The sequence below is a fragment of the Ceratotherium simum genome, chromosome 7, assembly GCF_057802395.1.
Source record: "Ceratotherium simum simum isolate JZ-2026a chromosome 7, ASM5780239v1, whole genome shotgun sequence".
Taxonomy (NCBI): domain Eukaryota; kingdom Metazoa; phylum Chordata; class Mammalia; order Perissodactyla; family Rhinocerotidae; genus Ceratotherium; species Ceratotherium simum.
In genome coordinates, this window is record NC_141906.1 from 59,447,740 (window position 1) to 59,474,542 (window position 26,803).

Consider the following 26,803-nt stretch of genomic DNA (forward strand, 5'->3'; position numbering starts at 1 on the left):
CAAAAAAAAGGAAGTGGAAGGAGTTGTACCCAAGGAGAAGTGCCTGTGAAGTAGGTGGAGGCGGAATCCACAAAGCTCAGCTCATCCAGTTAGGCTCAGCTTGGACATTATTCTAAGAGTCATGAGGAGACATTGAAGGTTTCTGGGTGAATTGGGGATATTTTAGAAAAGTTCTTTTGGCAGGAATATGTAAGATTGCAAGAACTTTAGGAATATGTAGAGAATAAAAGAAACTGTAGACTGAGACTCAATATAGTTAGAAGGCTATAGGACTAGTCCGAGCAAAAGTAACGAGAATTTGAACTAATGCAAGAACAAAAAAGAGAGAGGCAGACAGACAGACATGAAAGATGTCATCAAAGACGAACTAACAGCCATTGGTGCCCTATTGGATGTGAAGGGTGAGAAATAAATCTAGTATAACTTCAGAGGTTTGAATCTGAGCAACACTAGAACAGTGCCATTAATGAAATATGAAAATCAGAAGTAGGAACTCAAAGGTGAGAGCAGATGATGGAGGAAGTGAAGAGGATAGAAACCGTGATGTGCTTCAGTCCAACATACTGAGTTTGAGGCAGTGGTGGGATAGTCAGCTAGAGAAATGTCTATTTTAGAAGGCTAAAGAACATTCTATGGGCACAGGACTATTTGGGGGCCAAATTGAGTTATCTGTCCTCAGTGCCCCCAGTTACTTTTCTGAAGCTCATCCTAGAACCAAGGGCCTAGGACTCTCCTTTTCTCCAGTTTCTTCTCCCTGCCCCACGCATCCCCATCTTGGGGATCTATTTGAGTGTCATCCCATAACCTAGCCAGCCTTCTTCCTAGGAGAATGGCATGCAGCCGGTGAACTCCAGGCAGTTAGAGGGTGTCTTGCTCTCTACAAATACAGCTCCCAGACAGTGTCTCCTGGCTTGGCCTGGAGTCCTCCTGCTCTGCTCCCCACAATGAGATGTGGGCTTGAACCATGTTCCTACATCATGACCAGAGTACTCACGACAGTGTCCTATGCTCACCAGCCAAATCTGGCTCTCACCTGAGCCAAATCTCCCTGCTCTAGCATGTCTCACTCTTTAGTTAGCAGATCAGGGATCAAGCCTTGGCCCTCCCTCTCCTGTCTGATCCTCCAAATTGACAGTCGAGACCAAATAAACGTTGTACAACAATTGTGTCCAAGTAAAGGTACTACATACGCTGAATCTAACAGATGGACTGGGGAAATGAAGTTCTACAGGAATGCCTCTAGAAGTATGTCAAGGGTGGGGGCAGATTTCCTGAAGCTGCTACAATGAATCTTATCAACGACAGCAATTTCTCGAGAAATAAGGTGTGGAACAGGGGTGGAAGGCGTTGGTGATGGTGGTGACGGTGGTGTGTATGACTGTGTCTCCCCCCATGAAAAGGTGCATGCACTGGACTAGCAGGCTTTTCATGAAGACCAAGGTGGATAAGGTCCCACATGGTATCACAAGACCAAAGTCAGAATAAGAATCTGAAAGAATGTGAAACACTCAGGCAAAAGTGGAAAAGCACAGTCACCAGGCAGAAAGAAAGTACCATCCGAGGTCAGGGAAGGTGGGGTTGGCATGGAAACTCCAGCTACTAGCCCTGCAAGTCATCATACTCTGTGTATAGAATCTGGCCTCTGCAATGGCTGATTGAGAGATGAGCATATGGCACCATCTGAATGCTTGCTATGGTCATTTGGAGCCAATAATTGTACAAAAGGCTTACATGTTTTTTTTTTATTGGCATCACTTCTCTCTCCCTTTCAATCTAAATTTCCTTCTTCAAGTATCTGCATTTTAAATTAAGATTGCTAGAAGAGGGCAATATTTAAACCAAAGAATAAAGCACATGATGAAAGCACTGGGAGAAAAAACTTTGGAACATTCAATCCTACAGGTAAAATTTTGCCTTTCTTAAGAGGCTTTACTCCCCTTGATATACCATTTAAATATGGCCAGACTTCTCAAAAGCCCGTTTATAAAACTATTGGAGAACAGCATGTTCAGCATTACCTAATTTCCTCATAAATCTCTTGCCTTTTAATCAGCTAAGTGGCTATCTGCTGAATTTCCCTGATTTATTGATATCTTTTGAGGGCTGAGGATATGTCCAGATACTAAGTGATTAAATGTGGATGAAAATGGCACATCACCATAACAATGACAGAAAAGAGAATCGTGATTAAGCATACACAGACTCCTCAGAGACGAATGCAGACAGTTCCTTTAAAGGGCAGGCTCCAGAGTCGCAGGGAAAACTGCACCATTAAGCTAGCTTTTATACGAAAATACTCCCAATTCCTCTCACTAAAGATGCATTCGCCTTCTCTGGCTCAGTGGTCTCGCAGGGACAGGCCCCCTTAGAATTCCCTGTTTTGAGAAGCAGTGGGGACTGCACTGAGAGGAATCCTGGATTCTTTCTTCACCTTCGCCACCAAACTCCGTGTGACCTGCAAAGGGCATTTCAACTCTTCTGAGACCTCGATTCTTCAACTGTTAACCAAAGGCAATCCCTGCTAAGGACAGTCGTCACAATACCCTCTTTAAAAACAAAACACTTTGATTTAACAGGACATTACTGAGGTACTATAAAATGAAAGACAGGCGGTTGTTTATGCCACAGATCTTCGGGTTGTAATAATTATTAGAGCGCCACCTGCTGGACACGCCGCTGATAATACACACCATTTCTCTCAGATGCTGGTATCAGAAAGGTGAGCAATGTTAATTAACTACCTGTCCACAAGAGAACCTAGTTCCAAAATGCAAATAGTGAAAATGGCACCAGCAAAGTCCTCTCTTCTTACAGCGTTACCACAGTCCAGCTGAACAATTTATTATATCTATACAACACCAGGGAACAATCTAGCAATTCTATTACTCTATTCAGTGGGGTTTTGTTTAATGGCATAAATACCTACAAAAAATATTGAAAAATCAATATTGTTCTAATAGGCTGAAAAAGGATTTACAAGAGGTTCTCAACTTAAGAATGTATTGTGTTTCAAAAGCTTGTGTGTAAGCCAGATGTTTGAAAACACATTTTCCATAGAAGTGATATTATACAGGCTGGTTAAATTCCCAGTCTTAACAAACTTCTTTAAACTAGGGTGCACAGCGTCGCAGTACTATTATTTAATTGCTGAATGTCATTCACAGCTTTGCTTCTCTGGGACGCTGAATTCTGAGTTTTACCTCAGGATGCCCGGGTCAGAACCCCCTTGCCCCTCTGCAGAGGGAGCAGGCAAGGGAACCAGTAGGATTAAGGGGGATGGGTGGAAAGAGAAGAGCAGGGTAGGATAACTTGCTACCTACATGTATCCACATAAAAGGCCTTACTATATAGGTCAGTATCTCCTTAAATGTTCTGAAGTGGAACCAAAGACAAAGTTCATTTAATAAACACCCAAGAAGTGAGATGACCAAAGGACTAGAAAGATGGAAAAAGGCTGCTGTTGTTCTGGAAGAGGTCACCCTGTGGTGAGGAGGGGCAGGTAAACTACAAGCCCTTCAGTAAGGGCTACAAGGAGGATATGAACAAGGACCCTGAGAGCCTAGAGTAGGGTGGACCCAGCCCAGATGGCCCAAGAAGGGCTTCATAGAAGAGATGACCTTTGAGCTCAGCCTTAACAGACACATGGGATGTTGTCACCTGAGATTCTCTACTTCACCACTATCCCTATTTATATGTAAAGGCTTATTCTTAAGCAAGATATTTTAAGAAGTCCTCAGTGTGGTAATCAAACTGAAAGTCTTCCCCAAAAGACCAAACATTTTAACATAATCTTTTTTTCACTCAATGACAGTTGTTAGTGGTAGGAGACAAAAACGAAACATCAGTTTTAATTGGCTGCAGAGAACGAAAGGTAACCACACTCAAAAAGGTAAAAAACCCATTGTGGTAATTCAGAATTTTAAAAGGTATATTCCTGCAAATGATCCATGAGCTCACTCTGAATTCCCCTCATCTCGGGTAGCCCCAAATAGATAGGTTTGCCTCACCTTAAGAAGACATGATTCTGGGCCGGCTCTGTGGCTTAGCGGTTAAGTGTGCGCGCTCTGATGCTGGCGACCTGGGTTCGGATCCCGGAAGCACCCCGAGGCACCACTTCTCCGTCCAACGCGAGGCCGAGTCCCACGTACAGCAACTAGAAGGATGTGAATCTATGACATACAACTATCTACTGGGGCTTTGGGGGGAAAAAACTGAATAAATAAAATCTTTAAAAAAAAAAAAAAAGAAGAAGACATGATTCTGAAAAGTTGGATATGAAAAAATCTTGAACTGGCCCCGTGGCTTAGCAGTTAAGTGTGCGTGCTCCGCTGCTGGCGGCCCGGGTTCAGATCCCGACGCACCGACCCACCACTTGTCTGGCCATGCTGAGGCCGCGTCCCACATACAGCAACTAGAAGGATGTGCAACTATGACATACAACTAGCTACTGGGGCTTTGGGGGAAAAAAGGAGGAGGATTGGCAATAGAAGTTAGCTCAGGGCTGATCTTTCTCAATAAATAAATAAGAATTTAAAAAAAAAAAACAAAAAAAAACAAAAGAAAAAATCTTGAACAAACTAAGTCATTTAAAATCCACAAGGGGAACTGATTAATCAAAGAAACCAAACAGTGAATGTATTTCCATGAAATTAAAATCTTTTAACAATACGAACATTTACCCTCAATTTCTTTATTATATTTTTACTAAAACAACTTTACAGAGTTTTTGTAAAGCAGCATATTAGTAGTTGATATTGTAATGATACTACATATTAACACTTTGTATTGAAGAAGTATCATAAAAATCGCATGGCACATTACAAATATTTGGTAAGAAGTAGTGTAGTAGCCTCTTTTCACAATTGGGAGAGGGTTCCTAGGTTTCCTGCAGTCCACTTGAATGTTTCTGTGGTGCTCACACTTAGATCTTAGGATTTCTGAGAAGTGCTGCCCCACCCATTTTCCCCACCATATGCAGTCACCAGACCTCATCTGTGGCCTAAAGGCCATGAGGCCCGTGGACAATGGCTGCCTCAGCAGGACAAAAACCAGAAGCCTCCAACTGAGGAAACCTACTCCAGAACCACCCTGGACTGTCCCTCCTCCTGATCACCCAGCACAGTCTGAACTGCCTGATTTCAGGCCCTGTCCTGAGGCTGGCTCGTGCTTGGGTGTCTGCCCCCCTGCTTTCCCATTTGTGCCTCCAAGATCCCAGTGTGGAACCCACACCTTGTCTCCGTGACACTAACAGGTATTGGTCCTCAGACACACAGAAACACAATCCTAGCCTTGGCTTCTGCTCCATTTTGATATTTCTATTTTTGATACATTATTTTATGTTCCTTTATAAAATCTAACCACTGGATCCAATCCAATGCTGTCGAGTGTTCGCTCTGAACCTGATAATTTTCCAAGTGTCCCTTCAGCAGTCAGGAGGCTCTGCTTTATCTTGGTGGTGGCTCCCAGTTTCCCAGGAAGCCTCAGAAGCTCGTGTGGACCTCCTTCTCCAGCTACAAGACCACAGTGTGGGTCTCCTGGAGGTTCTCCTCAAGCTTCAGTCCCAGGTTGTCGATTCCAATGCTCGTGACGGGTGGCACGCTGCTTCCAGCCGGCTCTGCGGTGGTTGTCGGGGTGGAGCAGTACAGAATAAACCCCACCATGATGACGGTGAAGGACAGGATGTAGAGCACTGAAAACTAGGAGGAGAGAAGAATAGGCTATAGATTGTGCTCCCTCACACACCAATCTTTGCTGTTGCCTTTTGCCCACTGTGCTTTGAGGGGTACCTTCTCATAATCTTTTTCCTATAAGTTGCCTAAGGAGATGCTAATGCCCCAAACCCTCCCAGTGTATACTGGTGGACGCATGGGCTCTGGCAACATCACCTGGCACATCACCCAACTGGATCCTTGGGTCTCTAGGAAATGGAACCTTTGCCCTTCTCTGTAATAATGCAGCTGCACCCCACCCTGCAACTAGTCCCACTCAGCGGAGAGAATAAAAAGTCAGCGTGGAAACCATGAGAGAGCCCAATTCAGACTCTAGGCACAACTTACAATATCAGTATGAACCAGAGGAACATAGGACTTAAGATAAAACGTGGATGTAAAAATGTGACATCTTCTCAACAATCCCTCATGTATGCTATTCCAATAATATTCATTTTGTCAAAATTTAACAAATTATCTTGTCTCTGTAGGCAAGTGTTACACAGTAAAATTTATGGTGACCAAGTAGTGTCAGATTTTTAGAGCTAGAAAGACATCATTTTTCAGAAGAGTCTGAAGCCCAAAGAGGTTACTGGTGTAAAGTCCAGTAGGACAACCACAGGGATTGGAGCCCTGCAGGAGGCACCTCCTGCCCTCTCTGCTCCCAGAAGGACCGATTACAGCAAGAGCCCATTCTGACAGACACACCACAAGGATGGATAGAGTTCCTGGTGACCTTCCCCAATCCGCCCTTTTTTAGGACTGAAAATAACCATCGAGAGCAAAATGCAATGAGGATATAACACTAACTCATTATGTATTTTTACTGAAAATGATACTCTGGCATACCCCAAAGTTTAAATAAATAATAAGTACTCTGTATATTTGCTTTTATTTGAAATGAGGATCCATACAACAGTTCAAGTATTAAGGAAATTAATATTTGTTTTTAACAGCATAAAAAATAAAACACAGGGCTGGCCTGGTAGCACAAGCGGTTAGGTGCGCGCGCTCCACTGCGGCAGCCCGGGGTTTGCCAGTTCAGATCCCGGGCACACGCCGACGCATCACTTGGAAAGCCATGCTGTGGCGGGGTCCCTTATAAAGTGGAGGAAGATGGGGATGGATGTTAGCCCAGGGCCAGTCTTCCTCAGCAAAAAAAAAAAGAGGAGGATTGGCAGATGTTAGCACAGGGCTGATCTTCCTCACAAAAAACAAAACAAAAAAATAAATAAAACACAGCAAGACAATAGCTAAAGACTGACCAAGAATACTGTAGTAAAAATTAGGGAAACTATTTAGCATCCTTAATGTATAATTAAATGCCCAGGATCATTTTTTTCTTGGAATAAGCAAACTCTACTTATGAATGGTCCTGCGAACCTGATTTTAAAATTAAGAATGGGGCATGCTATTTTATTCAAGCCAATAAATATTTTTCAATGAGCCTAGATTTCATAGTATGCCCAATAAAAAGAGTTCTAATAAGAAGATGACAGAGAAAAACAATAAACAAACAGAATGGGTTGGGAAAACAGAAGAGAAAGATGAGAGAGAGAGAGAAGAAAAAGCTAGACACATTCCTAAAGGTAGAAGGAAAGACGAAATACGGTTTTTGAAATGAGGATGAAGTAGATTGCTCATCCTCTCCAGCTGTGGGCTTCTGTGGGTCGCCATTGGCTTTGACACATTAATTTTTCACAGGTGCTCAATTACTTCTTCACCTTAAACCTTTAGAACTCCTTAAGGAATGGAATAGCCACAGCCCTCCCCAAGGTAGGAAAATCTTCACCGGAGTCAGGATGCAAAGCCAGTGATGACGTCAAGCGGAGCAACTGAACTCATTTCCCACCACTGGCTTTAAGTCTTGGATCCAATACTCAGACCAGTGCCAAACCCACAGCTGGCACTTAACAAATATTTGTTGGGGAAAAAAAGTGATTCAGAGAATATTAGGGGAAGATAAAGCTATTTAGAGTACCCTAAACTTTTTTTTTTTTTTGTGCTGAGGAAGATTTGCCCTGAGCTAACATCTGTGCCAATCTTCTTCTATTTTGTTTTTGTATGTGGGTCGCTGCCACAGCATGGCTGCCAATAAGTGGTATAGGTCCGCGCCTGGGAACTGAACCCAGGCTGCTGAAGCAGAGCATGCCAAACTTAACCACTAGCCCACGGGGCCAGCCCTAGAATGCCCTCAACTTTTATAGTCACTATTATGAAAGTCAATCATGCTCTCCTAAAAAATGTTCACTATTACCTGTGGAAAAACCTATATAACTTACTCAAAACATGTCCTGTTTGGTTGGGTGGTTCTAAATGTTTAGAAGAAAAAGTATCTTGTCTCTTTTAAGAAGGCAGGTGATTAAATGGAGGCACCTTTAGAAGGGAGAGACTCTGAGGGAGTGAAGTAAGTCTGAATAAGAGGCTCTTACCTTTTTGCTTTTTTAAAATCCTACTCTTCATGTCTGGATCTATACAGGAGGTTTCTTGTGGCTACTCTGTTCAGTAAGTGTTTACTCAAGATCAATTCCAGAGAAAGCAGAGTCTGACAGGTGAGTGTAGAAATTTTTAAACCTCTTTTTCAACTATCCGTTTCAAAAAATCAGAGCCAAAGTTATTTTAGATACTATAACTTGAAAAATTGGTGGTATATTGGGCTTATGATTCTGTCTTTAAAAACTACTTCTAAAATGCCAGGTATCTTCTTTAAGCTCTGAATGATTTTCCACCTCTGCAACGTGATCTGAAGACCACAGCAGACCCGCTCTTTGCTCTATAAGTCTTGAAACGGCCTTTGACCAAAAACAATAAAATCTGATCTGAGTTAAGAGTGAGCATGTAGACGTGTAGGCACAAAGAAACATAAAGAGAAAGAACTGGAAAAGAATTTACAGTTTGTATGCTCCAATCTTGAGAATAATAGTTTCAAGTCATGTGGCCAAAAAATGACACACAAAAAGGCTTTTTCATGTTCAAGTTAGGAGCAGTTTAAGAGCAAATATCTACAGTAAAGGAGCTTATAATAGGTAGTGACAAGTGTACTTTTACTTTGAAGCTTTTATTTCTTTAACCTTACTTCCTCCTTGGACCTTATTTTACTTATGAGGGAAAAGTAAAAGTCGAACTACTGAAGCTAAATCAATATGTTTGGTTTAAAAAAAAAAAAGCACAGGTAAATGGGGTCATACATTATACCACCGAGCTCCCAGGCTCTCTGGGTATAGGTAGCTATCATCTGGCCTTGAACTGCAGAATAGAAACACCATCATCCCCTAGTGGTGGCCATGTGAAATGCAAGCAGAGCACCACAGAACAGCTCATTTAAGGCTGACTTTGTAGCCCTTGGCAATTGTTCTCACAGAAAAAAAAAATCTATGCCTGTCAGGATCACTTCTCTGATTCACTCTGACTTTTGCTACTTTGTAATGATGCTACCAAAAAGCTGTAAATACTCCTTCAGTCTTAGTTCAGGAATACCTTAACCAGCAAGTTTGCAAAGATACCGGCTGGGTCCTGTCACGTGTAACCTTGCAAGGCAAAATGGTTTACACTTCTTAAGCAGAAATATCTGAAAACCCACTGAACTTGGCATTGTGAGTTCATGTTCAATTCCTGGGAATAGCGAAAATTAGTGCCAAGGATTTCCGCCCAGATACAAAATTTTACAATGACAAAGAAATATATTTGCTATGCCCTACTGAAACTAAAATTATCAAGTAACAGCCAACATCCTATTTGTTCAAATGACTGTGGGGAAACATAGCAAGCAGGTCAATAAGCATTTACTGAAGGTATACTAAGGAAAGACAGATTTCTAAGGCAGCAGTTCTCAAAAAGTGGTCCAAAGACCTTCAGGGTACCCAAGACCTTTTCAGGGAGCCTGTAGGGTCAAAACTCTTATTACAACAATATTAAGACACTATATGCCTTTTCACTTTCACTCTCTTACAAGTGCACAGTGGAACATTCCAGAGGCTATGTGACATGTGATATCACGAGGCAGAATGCAGAACCAGATGTGAGAATCTAGCTCTTTTCCATTAAGCCATACATTAAAGAGATTTTCAAAACTAAATCATCGACATTTTTTCCACTAAGTTTTTTTATTTTGGAAAATATAGTTTTTTCATGAAAATATTTTATGTTAACATATGAGTTTACTATTTTCTTAATGAGTTAGTAAGTATTTTTAAAATTTCTCAGCTTTATTTCTAATAGGGTAAATAATAGATATAAGTGACTGGGGTCCTCAATTTTTAAGCATTTAAAAGGGTCCTGAGGGCCGGCCCATGGCTTAGCAGTTAAGTGCACGCGCTCCGCTACTGGCGGCCCAGGTTTGGATCCCGGGCGTGCACCAACGCACTGCTTCTCCGGCCATGCTGAGGCCGCGTCCCACATACAGCAACTAGAAGGATGTGCAGCTATGACATACAACTATCTACCGGGGTTTTGGGGGAAAAATAAATAAAAATTAAAAATAAATAAATAAAATAAAAAAATAAAAGGGTCCTGAGATCAAAAAGTATGAGAACTGCTGTCCTAAAGAGTTTCCAAATTAGCTGTGAAGTACAAAAAAACCTACTTATCTAGTTCTCTCTGACGTATGAGATTTTTATCTTGATGAATACAAAAGCTTGAGATTCTCATCTTAATACTGAAAATAGAGAGAAAGGTGCAGTGGAAAGAAGACTGACTATAAGACTAATAACTTAGATTTAGTCTCGACTTGGCCACTAACCAGCTGCTGATTAAGGGTGATAAATAAAGGAAAAGCAATAGGATATATGAGGAGGCCATTTAATTTAAAATTAATTTGTCCTGACCTTGTTTTTCCAAAACAGTCTGACGTGGCCTGTTGAGCATGCATTGTATGTCTGCTTTAACACTTACTATGTCCGCAAGATAAGAATGATGCCCCTAAGGATAGGGATGTCGCTTCCCCCTATATTGGCATTTCTTTAAGGATAAGCATCTCTTCCTGGAAACTAAGAATTAATTACTGACTGGTAATTAATTAATTAATTGCTCACCTTGTGACACTGGCCTGCTGACCACCGACCTGCTGTGCCAGCTAAGCATCTCATGACAATTGTAAAAGGGACATTCTTATCATATGTGATGCAAGCTCTTTGTTCCAAGACAGTATATAACCACTCTGTACACCCCATTTCTTTGGTGCCCTTCCTTCCTTGGGGAAGGCAGGCCCCGGGCTAGTCTTCAGATCTGGCTCATAATAAACTCACTCCAATTTTTATTTACAGATTGACTACGGATTATTTGTGTTGACAATGGTAAGTCACTTAACTGCACACAGCCTCCCCGGGCCTTCGTTTCCTTATGTCTAAAATGAGATAGTTCAATCAGTAATTCTCAAGGGAAGGTGTATCAGACTCTCTGGAGATGCTATTTTGTCAAACTACATATTCACTCTCTGGCTTCCCTTGAAGACACTGATTCATTCCTTCCCACCCTGCTCCCCCTCAGAATTACTGCATATAACAAGACCTGTTACTGATGGGAGGAGATTACACTTATGAATGCTGTGATGCTGTGGAGACACGAAAAATCTGAAAAACCACTAGACTGAACTCCCTTTAAGGTCCCTTCCAGATATAAAATTATTATCAAAGATGGAACCATTCCAACCACTGCATGCATGATAATACATCTATCTCCTTTCTTCCCATCAGGTGCCCTAGACTTTTTATCTGTGTGCCAGGGCTTTGCAATACGCAGGTGCATCAAATCAACAGGTCATACACCTTAAACTTGTATGTCAGTGCAAGCTGTCAACTATCTATCAGTAAAGATGTATGTCAATTGTATCTCAATAAAGCTGTGGCAGGGCAAGAGGAAAGCTCAGAATGCCCAACCTAGGTCAGATGGTCCCTCAAGGTCAACAGTAGCTCTGGGATTTTTTGTTTAACACCTGGCAACATGCGTTAGCATTTCCATACGCTAGTGTCCTGGGACATACCAAAGAGGAAATTCACTGCATTTTACTTTTTAGAAAAACCCTAGAAGAGCAATTCTTTTTTGGATTGATTTTCTAATTCAGAAGCAGTAACAAAAGGAGTGAGGATGTCCAATGAAATTCTTACCAAGAGGATGAGAACGTTTTATTTTCGGATATAAATATCTTGAAGAAATCCGCTACTTCTTTTGGACTAAGCAAGTGTTCTTATTTGAATATGACCTATTTGCTTACCTTATAGCCAAACAGAAAGAGTCCAAAGAAAAGGCTGTAGAGGTCAGCTGTCAGGATGCCCAGGTTGACAGAAGTGGCACTGGTGACTTTAATCACCAGAGGCATGAAACTGTACAGGCAAAACATACAGAGGGCAAATGCCACAAATAGCAGGGCTGTGAAAAGATGGAATATCTAATATTACAGGAAGAAATCAGAAGGCAAAGGTGCTAAAGGCTTGGCTGCATTATAAAACTCCCTGATCCTTTAACATACTGTCTACAAAGCCCCTTGTTAACAGTCAGCTTTGCAAATGAGACATAAAAAGCTCTCAGGAAAGAAATAATAACAAGATGTGATGTCAATGAAGGACTTCAAAAACCCAACAGGGTGTTGGATGGTCATGGCCATAAAATCTTGCTTATGGTGTGACCAAGTCAACGGCTCTTATCACCCAGGCCATCTACCCACCCAGGGCAGAGTGATGTCTGTGATAATAGCTCAATAAAAGCAAAGGTCAAGAAATCACTTATTATCTTTTGTTTGCTTTTTTCTGGTTCGTTGGTTAGGCATGATTTGTGTAGTTGGACTCAGAATAAAGTATTTTTAGAGCATCAAAAGCATTTGTTAGGTCCATTATCTTTTTTCATCTCATTAAATTCAGTGCCCCCAGATAGCACAATATAACCACTCTCTTTAGGACAGAGCTAGTTACGTGAGTGCTGACTATTCAGCCATATCTCTGCTTTGCAACCACTTCTCCAATCTCACCCCCTTACCCAATACACACACACACTAGCAATCTAAGTTATTTAACTGAATTAAATTATCCAAGCATGGTACACAAACTTCAAAGGCACTTTATGGACTAGTTAACTTCTTTCCACTCATCATTAAATAAGGTTCCAATTCTAACTGTCCCACCACCATTTTCTTCTACATTATTTATTTGTACAGATGCCTAGGAATATGAGATGAGAGTAGCCATGGAAGTTGGTGGATGATTACACACCATCAGATTATTCCAGTTCATGCTTCACAAATTACATCAAGCAGACAACCTTTACAAGAAGTTTGAGGACTCGAGATACAGATCTATGGTAGTGTGACCAAAGGTCAGTCTTGTTCAGAATTCCTAATAAGGAAAGGCGGAATAGTATTCCTGAAGGTAAAGATTAAGAATTAACTTCTATGGAGGTTCATTTACAAGTTCTCAGAGAAAACTCAATGTAAACCACTATAGCTCTCTGTGTATTGAATTACTCTGTGATTTTACAAAAATGTCTAAATATTACTAAAATGAAGTATTTATTTCTTGATGTGTATTTTTGTCAGTTAGAGGAAAGGATACTGACTAAAAAGAATTGTCATTTATGTACATACCAATTTTCCAGTCCCAGTGAATGCTGGCAATATCCTTATATTCCACAATCAATCTAAGATGAAAATAAGAGGTCACAGAGAGATCCACATACTAAATTTTCACTATTTTATAAGCATTTTAGTTGCTCTACTTCAACTAAGGTAAGGAATTATGTCGACTTTTGAATTTTTCTTGGGGTATAAAAATAGCCATCTTTAATAAAAATGACAAAGAATAAAACCAAAGGAGTCCATAAACATATATTTGACTCCCTCAGGAGCACTCTTCAATAATAGTCAGCTATAGGAGGAAAACAGGACATTATGTTTTCTCTTTGAATAGGAAGTTAATATTTTCTGGAAATAATAGAAAAAGAAAGCCTTTAGTGGTAATGCCTCTACCACATTGTGAGCAGGAATCCTAAGCATGTGTAAGAGCATGTATAAGAAAATGAGGCATAATTCTTAACGTTTCAATAATCCTCTAATAGATATTTAGCAAGTTACTGATTTCAAATGTGAATTTGGGCCAAATAAACAATGAATGTTAGTAGCTGGAAAGTAATCATCTATGATCTATTTGCTTATTTTGTTTTTCAGGAAAATTTTAGACTCTTACAGCTGTATGCCGCTGATAATTGTTCCAAATAAGCCCACCATTCCTAAAAACTCCCGCCTACTCAGCTTCTTCACGATGTATTCTTCACACACATTAGAGACGGCATAGAGGGAAGCCCCAAGAAGGACCAAGATGTCACCAATCAGTACATTACTACCTAGAGGAAGACAAGCCACAAAAAGGATCACATTATCAATAGGGAAACCTCTCTAGCTTGCTTCAAGGAGTTTATCGGGCTCGTGTTCATTCAAATATGATTTTATGGAAAGAGAAACCCTGATTTCTAAAAGTTTAAAGACTCTTGCTCTTTTCACTTTCTGGTCAATTCTGCTGTGATTTTTTCACATTTTGACTCCTCAGGAGACTAACAGACTGGAAGATGGTGGTATATACCATAATGTAAGGCCTCAGAAAATGGTTCTATGACATGAGAAATTAATGGAGTTTATTGAAGGGAATTAACTGAAAACTACAGAGAAGAAAGCTAGGTAAGCAAGGTAATTTCTCTTTTAGTCAAAGGAGACGTTGAAGTCACTTGCAGATTGGGTGAATTCATAGACCTTAGTGAGATTTTATGCTACCCATTGTCTGAACTTTGACACAAAGAATATCAAAGTATTTTCATCTACAGAGTGACTGAAAAAGTGGCCAGTCATACACTGGACACAAAGTCTCCTTTTTGATTAAAAAAAAAAAAAAAAACAAGAATCTACAGTAGGTTTTCCAATAACTAATCCAAATGTATGAGTCAAAAGAAGATTATTGCAAATATATAAAGAAATTTCTCTCTCATGAGACAAAATAAAACTATGTAGTGTGACAAAAAGGAACCACGACTGTGAGCAGGTAGGAACATAAAGACTGTTTTGTGGAAGTGGTTACAATACCAGAAGCAAGTAAATCTGAAAATAAAATATAAAAGATAATTAGCCAGGACATGTTTTCTGCTTTTTACTATGTCTTTGCAAAATAAAAGCAAAAACATAAGCAAAACTTTTTTCTCTGACTTAACCAGAAACAAGTAACACAGTCTTACCTGAATTGTCCTCCCTCCCTGCTAATATGTCTGCACCAACCATAGTTCCTACACCCAGCAGACAGACGGCCACGGCAACAAAGTGGATCACTCTGTATCTCGCATAAAGAATAAACCACGAGAGAGCCATCAACACAGGAATCCCAAAGCAATCCAAAAGCTGCATGGAAGGAGAAACAAAAAGCTTAAAACATCTCTCATTAGCTAAAAGATGGGTAATTAAGTAATAATAGAAGTTAGCATTAATTGAGCATTCACTATTGCCAGCCCTGTACTAAACGCTTTATCCAGACCCTCACAACAACTCTATGAGATTAGAACTGCAAAGCCCATTTTACACATGAGGAAAACAATGTACAGGGGGGTTAAATGAGTTGTCCAAAATCACACAGTAAAAAGTGAGAGAACCAGTTGTCGGACCCAGGAATTCTGCCCAAGGGCCTGTGCAATTTACCTTGACACTCCCACTTGTGTTTATTCCTAAATCCAGTAGGCAAACTTTCCTTCCTGCATGTACCCATTCACTCAATCAATAAATATTTAAGCACGTCACATGCGGGAGACAGAGGAGCTGGAATACAGAGAAGAACAAGACAGACACAAGCCCTGCCCTCAGGAGCATACAGAAGGCTACACAGATGTAGAATAAATCATCACACAACCAGATATTTAATTGCAATTGGGCTAAGAGCTACAACCTACAGGTTCTTATGAGAAAGCAAGCAGACTCCATCTTCCTGACAACGTGTCCAAGCCCCCATGTGAGAGACATTTGCTCACAGCAAATACTCCTGCTCATCTTCATCATATGCTCCTCCATCACCTGTTGATCCTGGGTCCAGAAAATTCTTGCTACACCCCTGATTTTGCCAGTCAGAGTGCCAAAATTATAGCCAATTCAAAATCATTTGTAAGATAAAGGAAAAAGAGAGATTTCATTCACTCCATTCTTAAGTTCACAAATTTTGCAAAATGCATTCAAGGATAAAATCTATTCCTTGTACTAGTCATATTCCTGAAACTGCTGTTTTATTGCTCACCCCGTTCTTTTTTTTTACCTTGTCCCTGCTTCTCTCTGTGTCTGTTTAGTCTTGGACAAGGCAGGCCCCTAAATCTCCAGCAGCCTGTTTGATCCTGTCCACAGTTGTTTACTGATTGCCTTTCGCTGCAATGTCATTACTGGGTCCGATGTGCCATGTGCAGGAATGGGGACCTTGCCTATTATTTATTCCAGCTGCAGAACTCTAATCTCCTAAGTGCTTTATCGAGCCTGCCTGAATAACAAACCATTAAACAATGCAAATGATAATAGCCTGTCCCAGAAGACACCAGCAGAATCCAGCCATAATGACTTAACAAACTCCAAACTACATTCCTTAAACAAAAAAAGTAGAAAAAGTCACTCTAAAGACTGTCACAGGAGACTCCTTGTCCTTAAATTGTGTCTTAAAATCAAACTTAAATTTGTTCTGTTTTTAACAATTTTTGGTGGGCCATGAGTGGCCATATAAGGGGGCTGCCTGTGTCGTGGAAGGAGCTCCGAGGCCTCAGGCCCCAGTCCTGCCACTGACCAGCAGTGTGCCCTCCAGCCAGTCATGCTCTGAGTCAAAATACGGAATCAAGAGATCAGATCAAATGACCTCACAGGTCCCTTCCAACTCTAAAATTCTATGACTTTTCATCTGTCTATCACATTCAGTCATTTATCTACATCAAATCTCCTTTTCAAAATGTATTCTTGGCAACAGATGTCTTCTGTTTGATGCTTTTAATTCCAAGAGTCTCCCTATTTAATTTAATCTTTAAAAATTATTGTACTGTCACAGTAAGCAAGGTACTAATACAGACTCTGGGGTGAGGAGGCAGCATGGGTATGAAAATGAGTTAGACTTGGGGGCCGGCCCAGTGGCACAGTGGTTAAGTTCACACACTCCGCTTCAGCAGCCCGGGATTCCCAGGTTCAGATCCGGGGCGCAGACCAATGCACCACTCATCATGACATGCTGTGGAGGCATCCTATATACAAAATGGTGGAAGATGGGCATGGATATTAGCTCAGGGCCAATCTTCCTCAGCAAAAAGAGGAAGATTGGCAACGGATGTTAGCTCATGGACAAGCTTTCAAAAAAAAAAAAATTTAGTTAGACTTTATTAGAGATACAAGGGAGTAGGGAGGAGAAAGTGAAACTGAATGAGGCCTTAGAGAATGGAGGAGGGTCTTCAAAAAGGGTTGCATTCTAGAAAGAATACAGCAGCACAGGAGAGAAGAAGCTGGCTGTGGGTGGGGAAGGGGTAGAGGTGGCAGTAAAGTGGGAGGAGACATGAGAAGAAAACTAGGCCATGGGCTGTCAATGGCCACACCACAAACTTCATGGAAGCTACTACATTCCTACCTGCAATTACAGATTCTTTGAAGGAATCTTTAAGAAGGAGGTTCAAAGACCATCTAATCCAAACTTCCACCCTTTCAGATTACCCAGGCCAGAGATGTACTCAAGGAGAGAAACATCTTAAAGAATTCCAATGACAGGCACTGTCCACTGCTGGAGGGAGCGTTAGCTGTTAGATGCCTTTTTTATAATATACTCCTTGCTAGGACCAGAAGTACATATCGCTTGGCGACCAAACGCTTAGGTTTTTCTAAGAGGCTAGGATGAAAGAAATTATTTGCGGTAGCATAAGGCATGAACTTCAGTCACAAAAACCCAACTGTAAGGATTTAATTTAGCTGTGTTTAGATCTTGCACCAATTCAAAACTTCTCATCATCATTAGTCAGAGATTAAAGTTTCTGGAAATTATAATCAAGTAATTAGATTGTGGGTAAGATTATGAGGGTAGATATGACTAGAAAGATGCCATTTTCTATGTACTTCTACCCTTATTATCCATTGCTAAAAATACACTTAATCCTATCTGTGATGAACTTCATCATCTAGGTAACTCCTGGGTTTAATTTTTATGTAAACCTGGGTTTTTCATGTGCCTCCTATGATGTCTGTCTCAACAAATATTTCCTATCTCGGCTTTTTATCCCATGCCAGTCAAAAACCAAGAGGTTTGCTGAGGACAATGCTTAGCACAGTGTTACAGAAAAGACAATATTCAATGAAATGCATTCTGTTAATAATAGCACTCAATGTATATCCACATTGGAAAAATACTGAGTTTTCATTAATCCTTATCTTTTCCAAGTGAAATAAACCTAATCTCACTTTAATTTTTCCACATTCCTAAAATCTGGAGATCAAATAAGAACATCCATCTCTGTTTAAAATAAAAAAATTATACATCAAAAGTTATAAATTCATTACACTGTGAAGTCTAAACCTGGCATTGGAGTCTATCTCACTTTCACCTCCATTTATAAAACATTTTGTTGTCAGCAATGGTGAGTCAGCGTTATGATACATCCCACAGTTTGCTAACATTAAGACAACTAAATTAGCCTTCTTCAACTCCACGAAGCTGAAAAGTACTGCTACTTAGGAATATTTTTCTTTCAAGCCAGCAAGAATAAACCTAAGAAAGGAACAGGGATGTAAGTTTCACCTTTGGCTACCATCTCTACCCAAGATGTCAAATGGGTTCCTTCCAACTGCTCCTTTGTCTTGAATATCTGCTTTACCTACAAACCTCCAACTTCTCTGTAGCACAAAGGTCTATCCACTTTATATGCCACGTTTGAGCAACACACAAAACAGAACTCTTGTCAACATCACAGCATCAATTGCCAACTAAATATTTATGCTTATTTTGGTAGAAACTGCTCCAATCTGCTATAGCATTAGCAGTTTGGGAACTGATTAACTTCTATACATTTTCACTAATTCCAAGAAACCTTACTCATTAGTGCATATGCTCCATTGGAAAACAGATAGCATCCACCTGTGTTTAGGTTTTCTTCAAGTGAACAGGTTTTCAGTAAAATTAGGTTAACACATACAAGTTCAGATTCTTCCCTTGAAGCAGTAAAATCCAAAGTGGTCAGAGGACACCCTCTTACCTGGACACTGGTTAGAGTCGTGTACTGGTACGCTCTGACAATCAGGTAATTAGCTTCCACGTCCGCTAGTCCCAGCAGGATGTACTTCCACCATTTTCTTTTCAAGATGTATAAAACATTATCACTGCCTGGTTGAAAGAAATCTGGGTTAGTACATGTTACTGGAAAATGATACCATGCATGTTAATTTAGAGATCAAAGAGTCAAAGCAAAGGTATACCATGTCTTTTGAAAGTGGCTCCTCCTAATTTCCATTACTCAACCCAAACTCCTGCAACAGGTCAGCAGTCAGATTTTTTCTACTATGAGACCCAAGCGAAGGTGTCATCACAGACCAAGTGTTCAATGAAAGCATCAGAGAGACAGTAAGTAAGAGAAAAGTAGTTCAACTCCCTTTCCCACTGTAACAGAAATATAATATCCAGATACAGGTTTGGATTTTGCCATTCCTGACAAGCTACAGATTAGCCTACTAAACGAAATGTTTCCCTATGAATTCATTGGTTATTTAACCTCCATTCAAGGGCTCCTTCAAAGGAAACTCTGCATGTGGTCATTCTTTTGAAAGAGATATGCTTTTAAGTGAAGATTAAGTCAGTGATAAGCTTGGTAAAAAGACACAGTGGCACCATTGAAGAAACACCTTTTATCCCCCAAATTCTATTTATTCAAGTTAACTGCAATTCACTCCTTTGGAGAACTAGCATCATAGGAGATACAGAGTTGGCACATATATGAGAAGGCTTTATGGTAAGATAACCTATAAGGAAATAAAGGTAGTGAGAATCATAACTAAATAATTATCAATAAAACTCAATTAGCAGGAACATCCTGAATACACAGAGTTAGTCTCCCCCTCAACATGAGATGGCATGGAAGGCACCTAACAAGCATCCCTTAGGGGGACCTCACTGATGTGTTTGTGAATCACACTGACTTCCTAAAGGCCAATGCTTACAGAAAAAAGCAAAGTCAGGGGTCATTAACCATATAACAGTTCTATTTCCAACTTCTAAAGCTCTTGCCAAATCTGGTGCTTTCCCCTGTGGGAGATCAAGATTTGGCCACCCTGAAATATATCACTTTACCTCGATTGTTTTCTCTGATGGACATTTGACCTCCCCCACTAGCTGCCTAAAGAATTTGACATAGTAACTCCTTCCTGGAACAGATCTTCTATCTGATGGCTGTAATATAATGTAAAATAGATGTTACAATAGGAAAGGCACCAAGAGGCCCATCTTATCCGAAGTTCTGTCTCTCTGGCCACATTCTCTGGATGGCCCTGCAAGGAGTTGCCAGACAAACATTTACATTTATAAGGGAAATCTCCATTTGTAAAGATATCTCCCTTTCTGTATTGGGAAGAGGGGGGACGACCTCATTTCTAGAGACTTATCAATGTGGAAGGTGAGGCCTTAAATCTGTATAATAACCTTACTCTTGTTTACAGTGCTTTAGTGGTAAGCTCCTGTAACTGACAACCCCCACCCCCAACCTCCTCCTTTGTCTTTAGCTGAAGATGGTATTTAAGATGAGAATTTCTGCTATTGTGTTGAGAAATGCAGTGTCCCTGGTTTCTCCCATGTATACATGTAATTAAACTTGGTCTTATTTTCTCCTGCTAACCTGTCTTGTTAATTATTTGGCCAGCCATAAGAACCTTAAGGGAAAGGGCAGAGGGGGATTCTCCCTCTTCCCCCTCACCCCTTGAGATGGTTTCCCCTCTCCCACAACTGGTTTCTATTTTCTTTCAAAAATAAGCTATTTATCGAATTAAAAATAGAGATGCCCTAGGATCCAGCCATCCCACTACTGGGAATCTATCCAACGCACCTGAAATCAACAATCCAAAGAGGCTTATGCACCCCTATGTTCATTGCAGCATTATTCACCATAGCCAAGAAGTGGAAGCAACCTAAGTGTCCCTCGACTGACGATTGGATTAAGAAAATGTGGTATATATATATACAATGGAATACTACTCAGCCATAAAAAGAGACAAAATCGTCCCATTTGCAACAACATGGATGGGCCTGGAGCGTATTATGTTAAGTGAAATAAGCCAGAAAGAGAAAGACAAACACTGCATGATCTCACTCATATGTGGAATATAAACCAACACATGGGCAGAGAAAACTGGACTGTGGTTACCAGGGCAGTGGGGGTGGGGGGTGGGCACAAGGGGTGAAGGGAGTCATATATGTGGTGATGGACAAACAAAAATGTACAACCCAAAATTTCACAATGTTAGAAACCATTAAAACATCAATAAAAAAAAAAAAAAATCAAGGATAGAACTACCATATGATCCAGCTATTCCACTGTTGGGTATTTATCCAAAGAACTTGAAAACACCAATGCGTAAAGATACATGCACCCCTGTGTTCATTGCAGCATTATTCACAATAGCCAAGACTTGGAAGCAACCTAAGTGCCCATCAAGGGACGAATGGATAAAGAAGCTGTGGTATATATACACAATGGAATACTACTCAGCCATAAGAAACGATGAAATCCAGGCATTTGTGACAACATGGATGGACATTGAGGGTATTATGCAAAGTGAAATAAGTCAGAGGGAGAAGGTCAAATACCGTATGATTTCCTTCATTAAGTAGTAGATAATAACAACAATAAACAAACACATAGAGACAGAGATTGGATTGGTGGTTACCAGAGGGGAAGGGGGGAGGGAGGAGGGTGAAAGGGATAATTCGGCACATGTGTGTGGTGATGGGTTGTAATTAGTATTTGGGTGGTGAACATGATGCAATCTATGGAGAAATAGAAGTATAATGATGTACACCTGAAATTTATACAATGTTATAAACCAATGTTACTGCAATAAACAAAAAATTAAAAAAAATAAATAAAATAAAATAAAATAAAATAAATAATAAGCTATTTATCAAGGACCAAGGCACAGGGGGTGGGGGGTGGGGCGTAAGACTCTTGCCCAAGGTCACACAGCTATAAATAGGACTATTCCACTACTACTTTGTTGATGAATAAACAAGAGCCCAGTTTACAGTGACTTTGGTTGGGGGGCTACTCCCCAGGAGTCTGTTTATTTCTGGGGTCCCTGACAAAGGAACAGTTCTCAGCCTGCCTGACTGAGGACCAGCCTGTGGAAACGGAGGTCAAGGGGAAGCCAGCCAGTGGGTGGGCATCAGCCGCCAGCTCTAGGACTCCTGGCTCCTGTCTCATCAGGTTCCAGCTTCAGGCCCTTTAAGCCCACCTGGGGCAGAAGCTTTCCAACCAGCTGGCAGCCTGCCCATGGGGTGGGGTGGGGGAGACTGAGCTGCCAGGACCCTGGGGACACACACACACACACACACACACACACACACACACACCCCACCTCCACCAGAGCAGCTCTGCTTTATCCAGGGTTCTGAGGTTTCTGTGCTTTCAATTGGAAAAAAAGTTCTGCAGTCAAAACAACTTTTGAAAACCAGGCCCTGAGGGATAAATGTCCTTGTCAAGCACAGTGGCCACCTCGAGTCTACCCTGGTGACATTCAGAGGCTTGCATGCAGTGAATTCTGGGATGGGAGAGACGGGAGGGTGAGAATCTCGGGTGCCCTCAGCCAAGTCCAATGTCAAGGCTGCCCTGACGGTTCGTGGCCACAGGTCCCCGCTCCACACACCTGCCCTGGGTGTGCCCTAAGCCAGGGGCCTGTTTGTCTCCCGTGGCATAGCCCTGCCTCTGGGCATTTGCTCACATGGTTTCTTGTGCCTGGAATAAAAAGAGGAACTACCTACGGGCAGTCCCGTCTCTGACAAGCAACGTGTGAGGTGCTTGCCGTGTTTTGCGTAACCCTCACTACAGACCTGTAAGGTATCATTATCCTCATCTGAGGGAGGGGAAAACTGAGGTTCAGAGAAGAGAAATGACTCACCTGAGCATTCACACCCAGGTTGGGCTGACTCCAAAATATTCTTTGCGCTGCACCCTCACCTATCACCTCCCACGCCCCTGCCTCTCTCCCTCCTCGCCTTCATCCAAATTCTGCCCACACTCAGGGCCCGGCTGGCTCTTCTAGTGTACCCCACTCTCTTTCACCCCCCACCTTTGTAAATGCCATTTTCTCTCCTCCGAACACACTGCCCTGTTCCCATACCCCCTTCACCTTGCTGACTCCACACAACTCAGGCATCACCTCTCCTGGGAAGCCCTCCCTGGATGCCTGGCTGGGTCAGGAGCCTCCTCTGGGTCCCTTGTCTGAGTTTCCCCCATCACAGCCCCAATGGCTCTGCCTTGTGGTCATTTGATTTTCTGCATCCTAAGGAGACCCTAAACTCTTGGGGGCAGGGTCCAGATCCACTGTGCTTACCACTATACCCTGTGCTGCCCAGCATGGTACAAGGCACACAGTAGGTGCTCAATAAACACCTACTGAATGGGAAAAAAAAGTTATTTATCCTGACACATAGGAATACCACTGCTGCATTAAGGTTCATATTAAAAAAGGATTAGCCAACACTACATTGGTGATTTTATTACATGCCTTAAATACGATGAAAATGGAAGTATTGCACCCTCCCTATCACTTTGGGTTACCCATTGCCTTCACATTCATAAATTCAAATTTCATTTAATTTATTTTATAATATCATGCTCTTTTGTTAACATGACTAGCAGCCCCTAATACAGAGTAGTGGGGAGAGCTCAGGCTCTGAGGCTGGCTACGTAGGTTGGAATCCTGGTTCCACCAGTTACTATCTATATGACTTAAAGCAAGTTTATCTCAGTGTTGTATGCCTCAGTTTCCTCATCTGTAAAGTGGGGATGATAACAATACTCATTTGAGCTGTCAGGAGGCTTCAGTGAGTTAATACCAAACCTAAACGAGTTAAACAATTAAATGACACCTGGCACAAAAATGTTTGTCCAACCCCAGTTTTTCCCATTTTTGTGTAGCTAGCGAGAAATGATAATTTTACAATGATTCTAAAACAACATAACCAGCCAATGATAAAGATGTGGATTCCTTGTCTTTGTTTCTCTCACAACATAGACTTGATCCTTGTGCAACTGATGCTCCCTTTAGCATTCTCTACTTAGCTGGAAATATATATTTTGGAGAGTGAGGTTCTTGACTTTTTTAGTGTTTTCAATATTGTCCCTTAATTTTATCAACCACAAGGAGAAAAAATAAGACTTAACTTGTAATGGCATTTACACTTTTTTTTGACAACTTCTACTGTTACAGTTTGATGCTATTTATTTTAATCGACAATTTCAGAGAGTTATGCATAAATCTCTAGTCACTACTTTCATAGAATTCAGACATGTCATGCTTTTCTAATAACTTTTATAAAAATACCAATAGTTTTCTGTTCTTGGTTTTGCCTCATTTTATTTTTTAAGTGACTAGAAGCCAAAAATTTTTAGGAAGATATTTTGTTGAAAAGGTAGTTCTCACATGACCTACCTGATTGAAATGCCAGCATCACCGTGTAAATGAGAAACAGAATGCAATAGTTGATAAAGCTCTGAAGCATGGGGGCGTTCACTTTGTATCTTTCTGCCAAATACTGGCTGGTGATGGCCGTCCCACATATGCACAAGGACAACAGCTGACCCAGGGCAATTGTTTTCAAAAGATTCCTAGAAAATAAAGGAGGAAATCAGAATAACACACAAGTAAGTTACCTTTGACACACACGCACACTTTAATACTAAACAAAAAGGGAAATGCTAATTATTCCAGGTGGTTCTTTATTTCATTTTATTGCTTACTTTATATGCACAAAAATTAATGTATTGGGGGTTGGGGGAGGGCAAAAGGGGTAAAGGGGCACATGTGTACAGTGACAGGTGGCAACTAGACTTTTGGTGGTGAACACGATGTAGTCTATACAGAAGTCAAAATATAATGACATACACCTGAAATTTATACGTTATAAACCAATGTGACCTCAATAAAAAAATAAAAATTTTAAAAAATTTTAAAAAATAAAATGGACATTTGTGGAAAAACTGGTGAATTTCAAGTAAGGTCTGTAGTTCAGTTAAAAACAGTGCACTGATGTAATCTATGCAGAAATAGAAGTATAATGATGTACACCTGAAATTTATACAATGTTATAAAACAATGTTACTGCAATAAACAAAAAATTAAAAAAAAAAAAAGAAAAAAAGCAGTGCACTGCGGCCCAGCCCGATGGCACAAGCAGTTAAGTGCACGCGCTCCGCTGCAGCAGCCCGGGGTTCGCGGGTTTGGATCCCAGGCGCGCACCGACATACCGCTTGTCAAGCCATGCTGTGGCAGGCGTGCCATGTAAAGTGGAGGAAGATGGGCACGGATGTCAGCCCAGAGCCAATCTTCCTCAGCAAAAAGAGGAGGATTGGCATCAGATGTTAGTTCAGGGCTAATCTTCCTCACCAAAAAAAAAAAAAAAAAGCACTGCACTGCTGTAAATCTCCTGGTTTTGATCCTGCACTACGGTTCTGTAAGATATTCACATTAGGGGAAGCTGGGGGAAGGGTCCACGGGAACTCTCTCTACTATCTTTGCAACTTTTCTGTAAGTCTAAAAAAAAAAGCTAAAAAAAAAATTAAAGTGTTGGATTTTGAGACTACATTTTTATTCTCTTTTACATTTTTGATTTCCCTTCACTACCACAAAAATACATATTCCTCATTTCATTGACCATCCATTTGATTATTTAGCTATGTCATATACTGTTTGAAGTGTGTGTGTGTATGTGTGTGTGGGTGTGGTTTTTAAAAACTTAGCTTTAACTCTAGTTTTAAAGTCTTCCTTTCATTAAATGTTTAACATTTTCGCATCTTTTCATTCTCCCAGACACTTGATTTCTTCAACTAGAAGCAGTGGCTTTCAATGTTACCTGCATGTTAGAATCACCAAGCTTTAAAAATGCCAACATCGGGGCCGGCCCCGTGGCTTAGCGGTTAAGTGCGCGCACTCCGCTGCCGGCAGCCTGGGTTCGGATCCCGGGTGCGCACCGACGCACCGCTCCTCCGGCCATGCTGAGGCCGTGTCCCACATACAGCAACTAGAAGGATGTGCAGCTATGACAGACAACTATCTACTGGGGCTTTGGGGGAAAAAATAAATAAATAAAATCTTTAAAAAAAAAAAAAAAAGCCAACATCTAGGCTGCACCTACAAGACCAACTACATCATCATCTCTGGGGTGGGTCCCAGACTTTGGTGATGGTCAAAGCTCCCCAGGTGATTCCAATGTGCAGCCAAGATTGTGAATCGCTGCTCTAGAGGCTAGAACCTTGGATCCACAGAAGAATAAGACCCAGACCCTATCCTTGGGCATTGCAAGAGAGAGGCACCTTAATAAGCAACTTCAAAACCACAGACAGCAAACTACAAAACAAGTCTTGTAACAGTGGTGCAAGCAAAGGGATGAGAGGACACACAGGTGCTACTGCTTAATTCTGAGGGAGGGAGCTAGCAGGCAGGGAGGAAACTGGGAAAGGTCTTATGGAAGAGGAGATTTTTGAGTTAGGCTGGGAAGTATATAAAGGATTTCTAGAGGAAGAAGTAGGGAGAAGGGAATCCAAGAAGAAGCAACTGTAGGACCAAAATGCACAGAGGCACAAACATGCAGTGGTGGGTTGAGGAAACATCAAGTGGCCCAGTGCTCCTGGGGCATAAGGGCAACAGCAGAGAGTGGTGGACAAGAAGCTTAGAAAAGCAAGTTGAGGCCAGATTGTAAAAAGGTCTGAACGGCACACTGAGAAGTTCAGCCCTTATGCCATAGACAGCTGGGAGCCATGAAGGTTTCTGAACAGAGGGTTTTATGAAAGCAACTCTGGTGGCTGTGAGAAGGAGGATTGATGAGAAAGGAAATTAGGAAGAGAAGCCAGTTAGAAGGTTAATATAATGCTCCAGGCCA

The 26,803-nt window shown here is 41.2% G+C and overlaps 1 protein-coding gene across 4 annotated transcripts in view; it reads right to left on the minus strand.

The window, feature by feature from the left end:
* The window catches only part of SLC35F2 (solute carrier family 35 member F2), a 109,925-nt gene that overhangs the window by 52,255 nt on the left and 30,867 nt on the right, over positions 1-26,803 (minus strand). For 3 of the 4 annotated variants that reach the window (XM_087433654.1, XM_087433655.1, XM_087433656.1), the window contains exons 2-7: positions 24,358-24,533; positions 18,918-19,045; positions 14,913-15,072; positions 13,877-14,033; positions 13,279-13,331; positions 11,917-12,071 (exon numbers count right to left, since the gene is read on the minus strand). In XM_087433654.1, the coding sequence (XP_087289780.1) occupies positions 11,917-12,071; positions 13,279-13,331; positions 13,877-14,033; positions 14,913-15,072; positions 18,918-19,045; positions 24,358-24,533 (829 nt within the window). Of the gene's footprint in view, positions 1-4,670; positions 5,697-11,916; positions 12,072-13,278; positions 13,332-13,876; positions 14,034-14,912; positions 15,073-18,917; positions 19,046-24,357; positions 24,534-26,803 lie in introns of those variants that run through there. The other variant, XM_004427371.3, reaches the window with a different exon arrangement.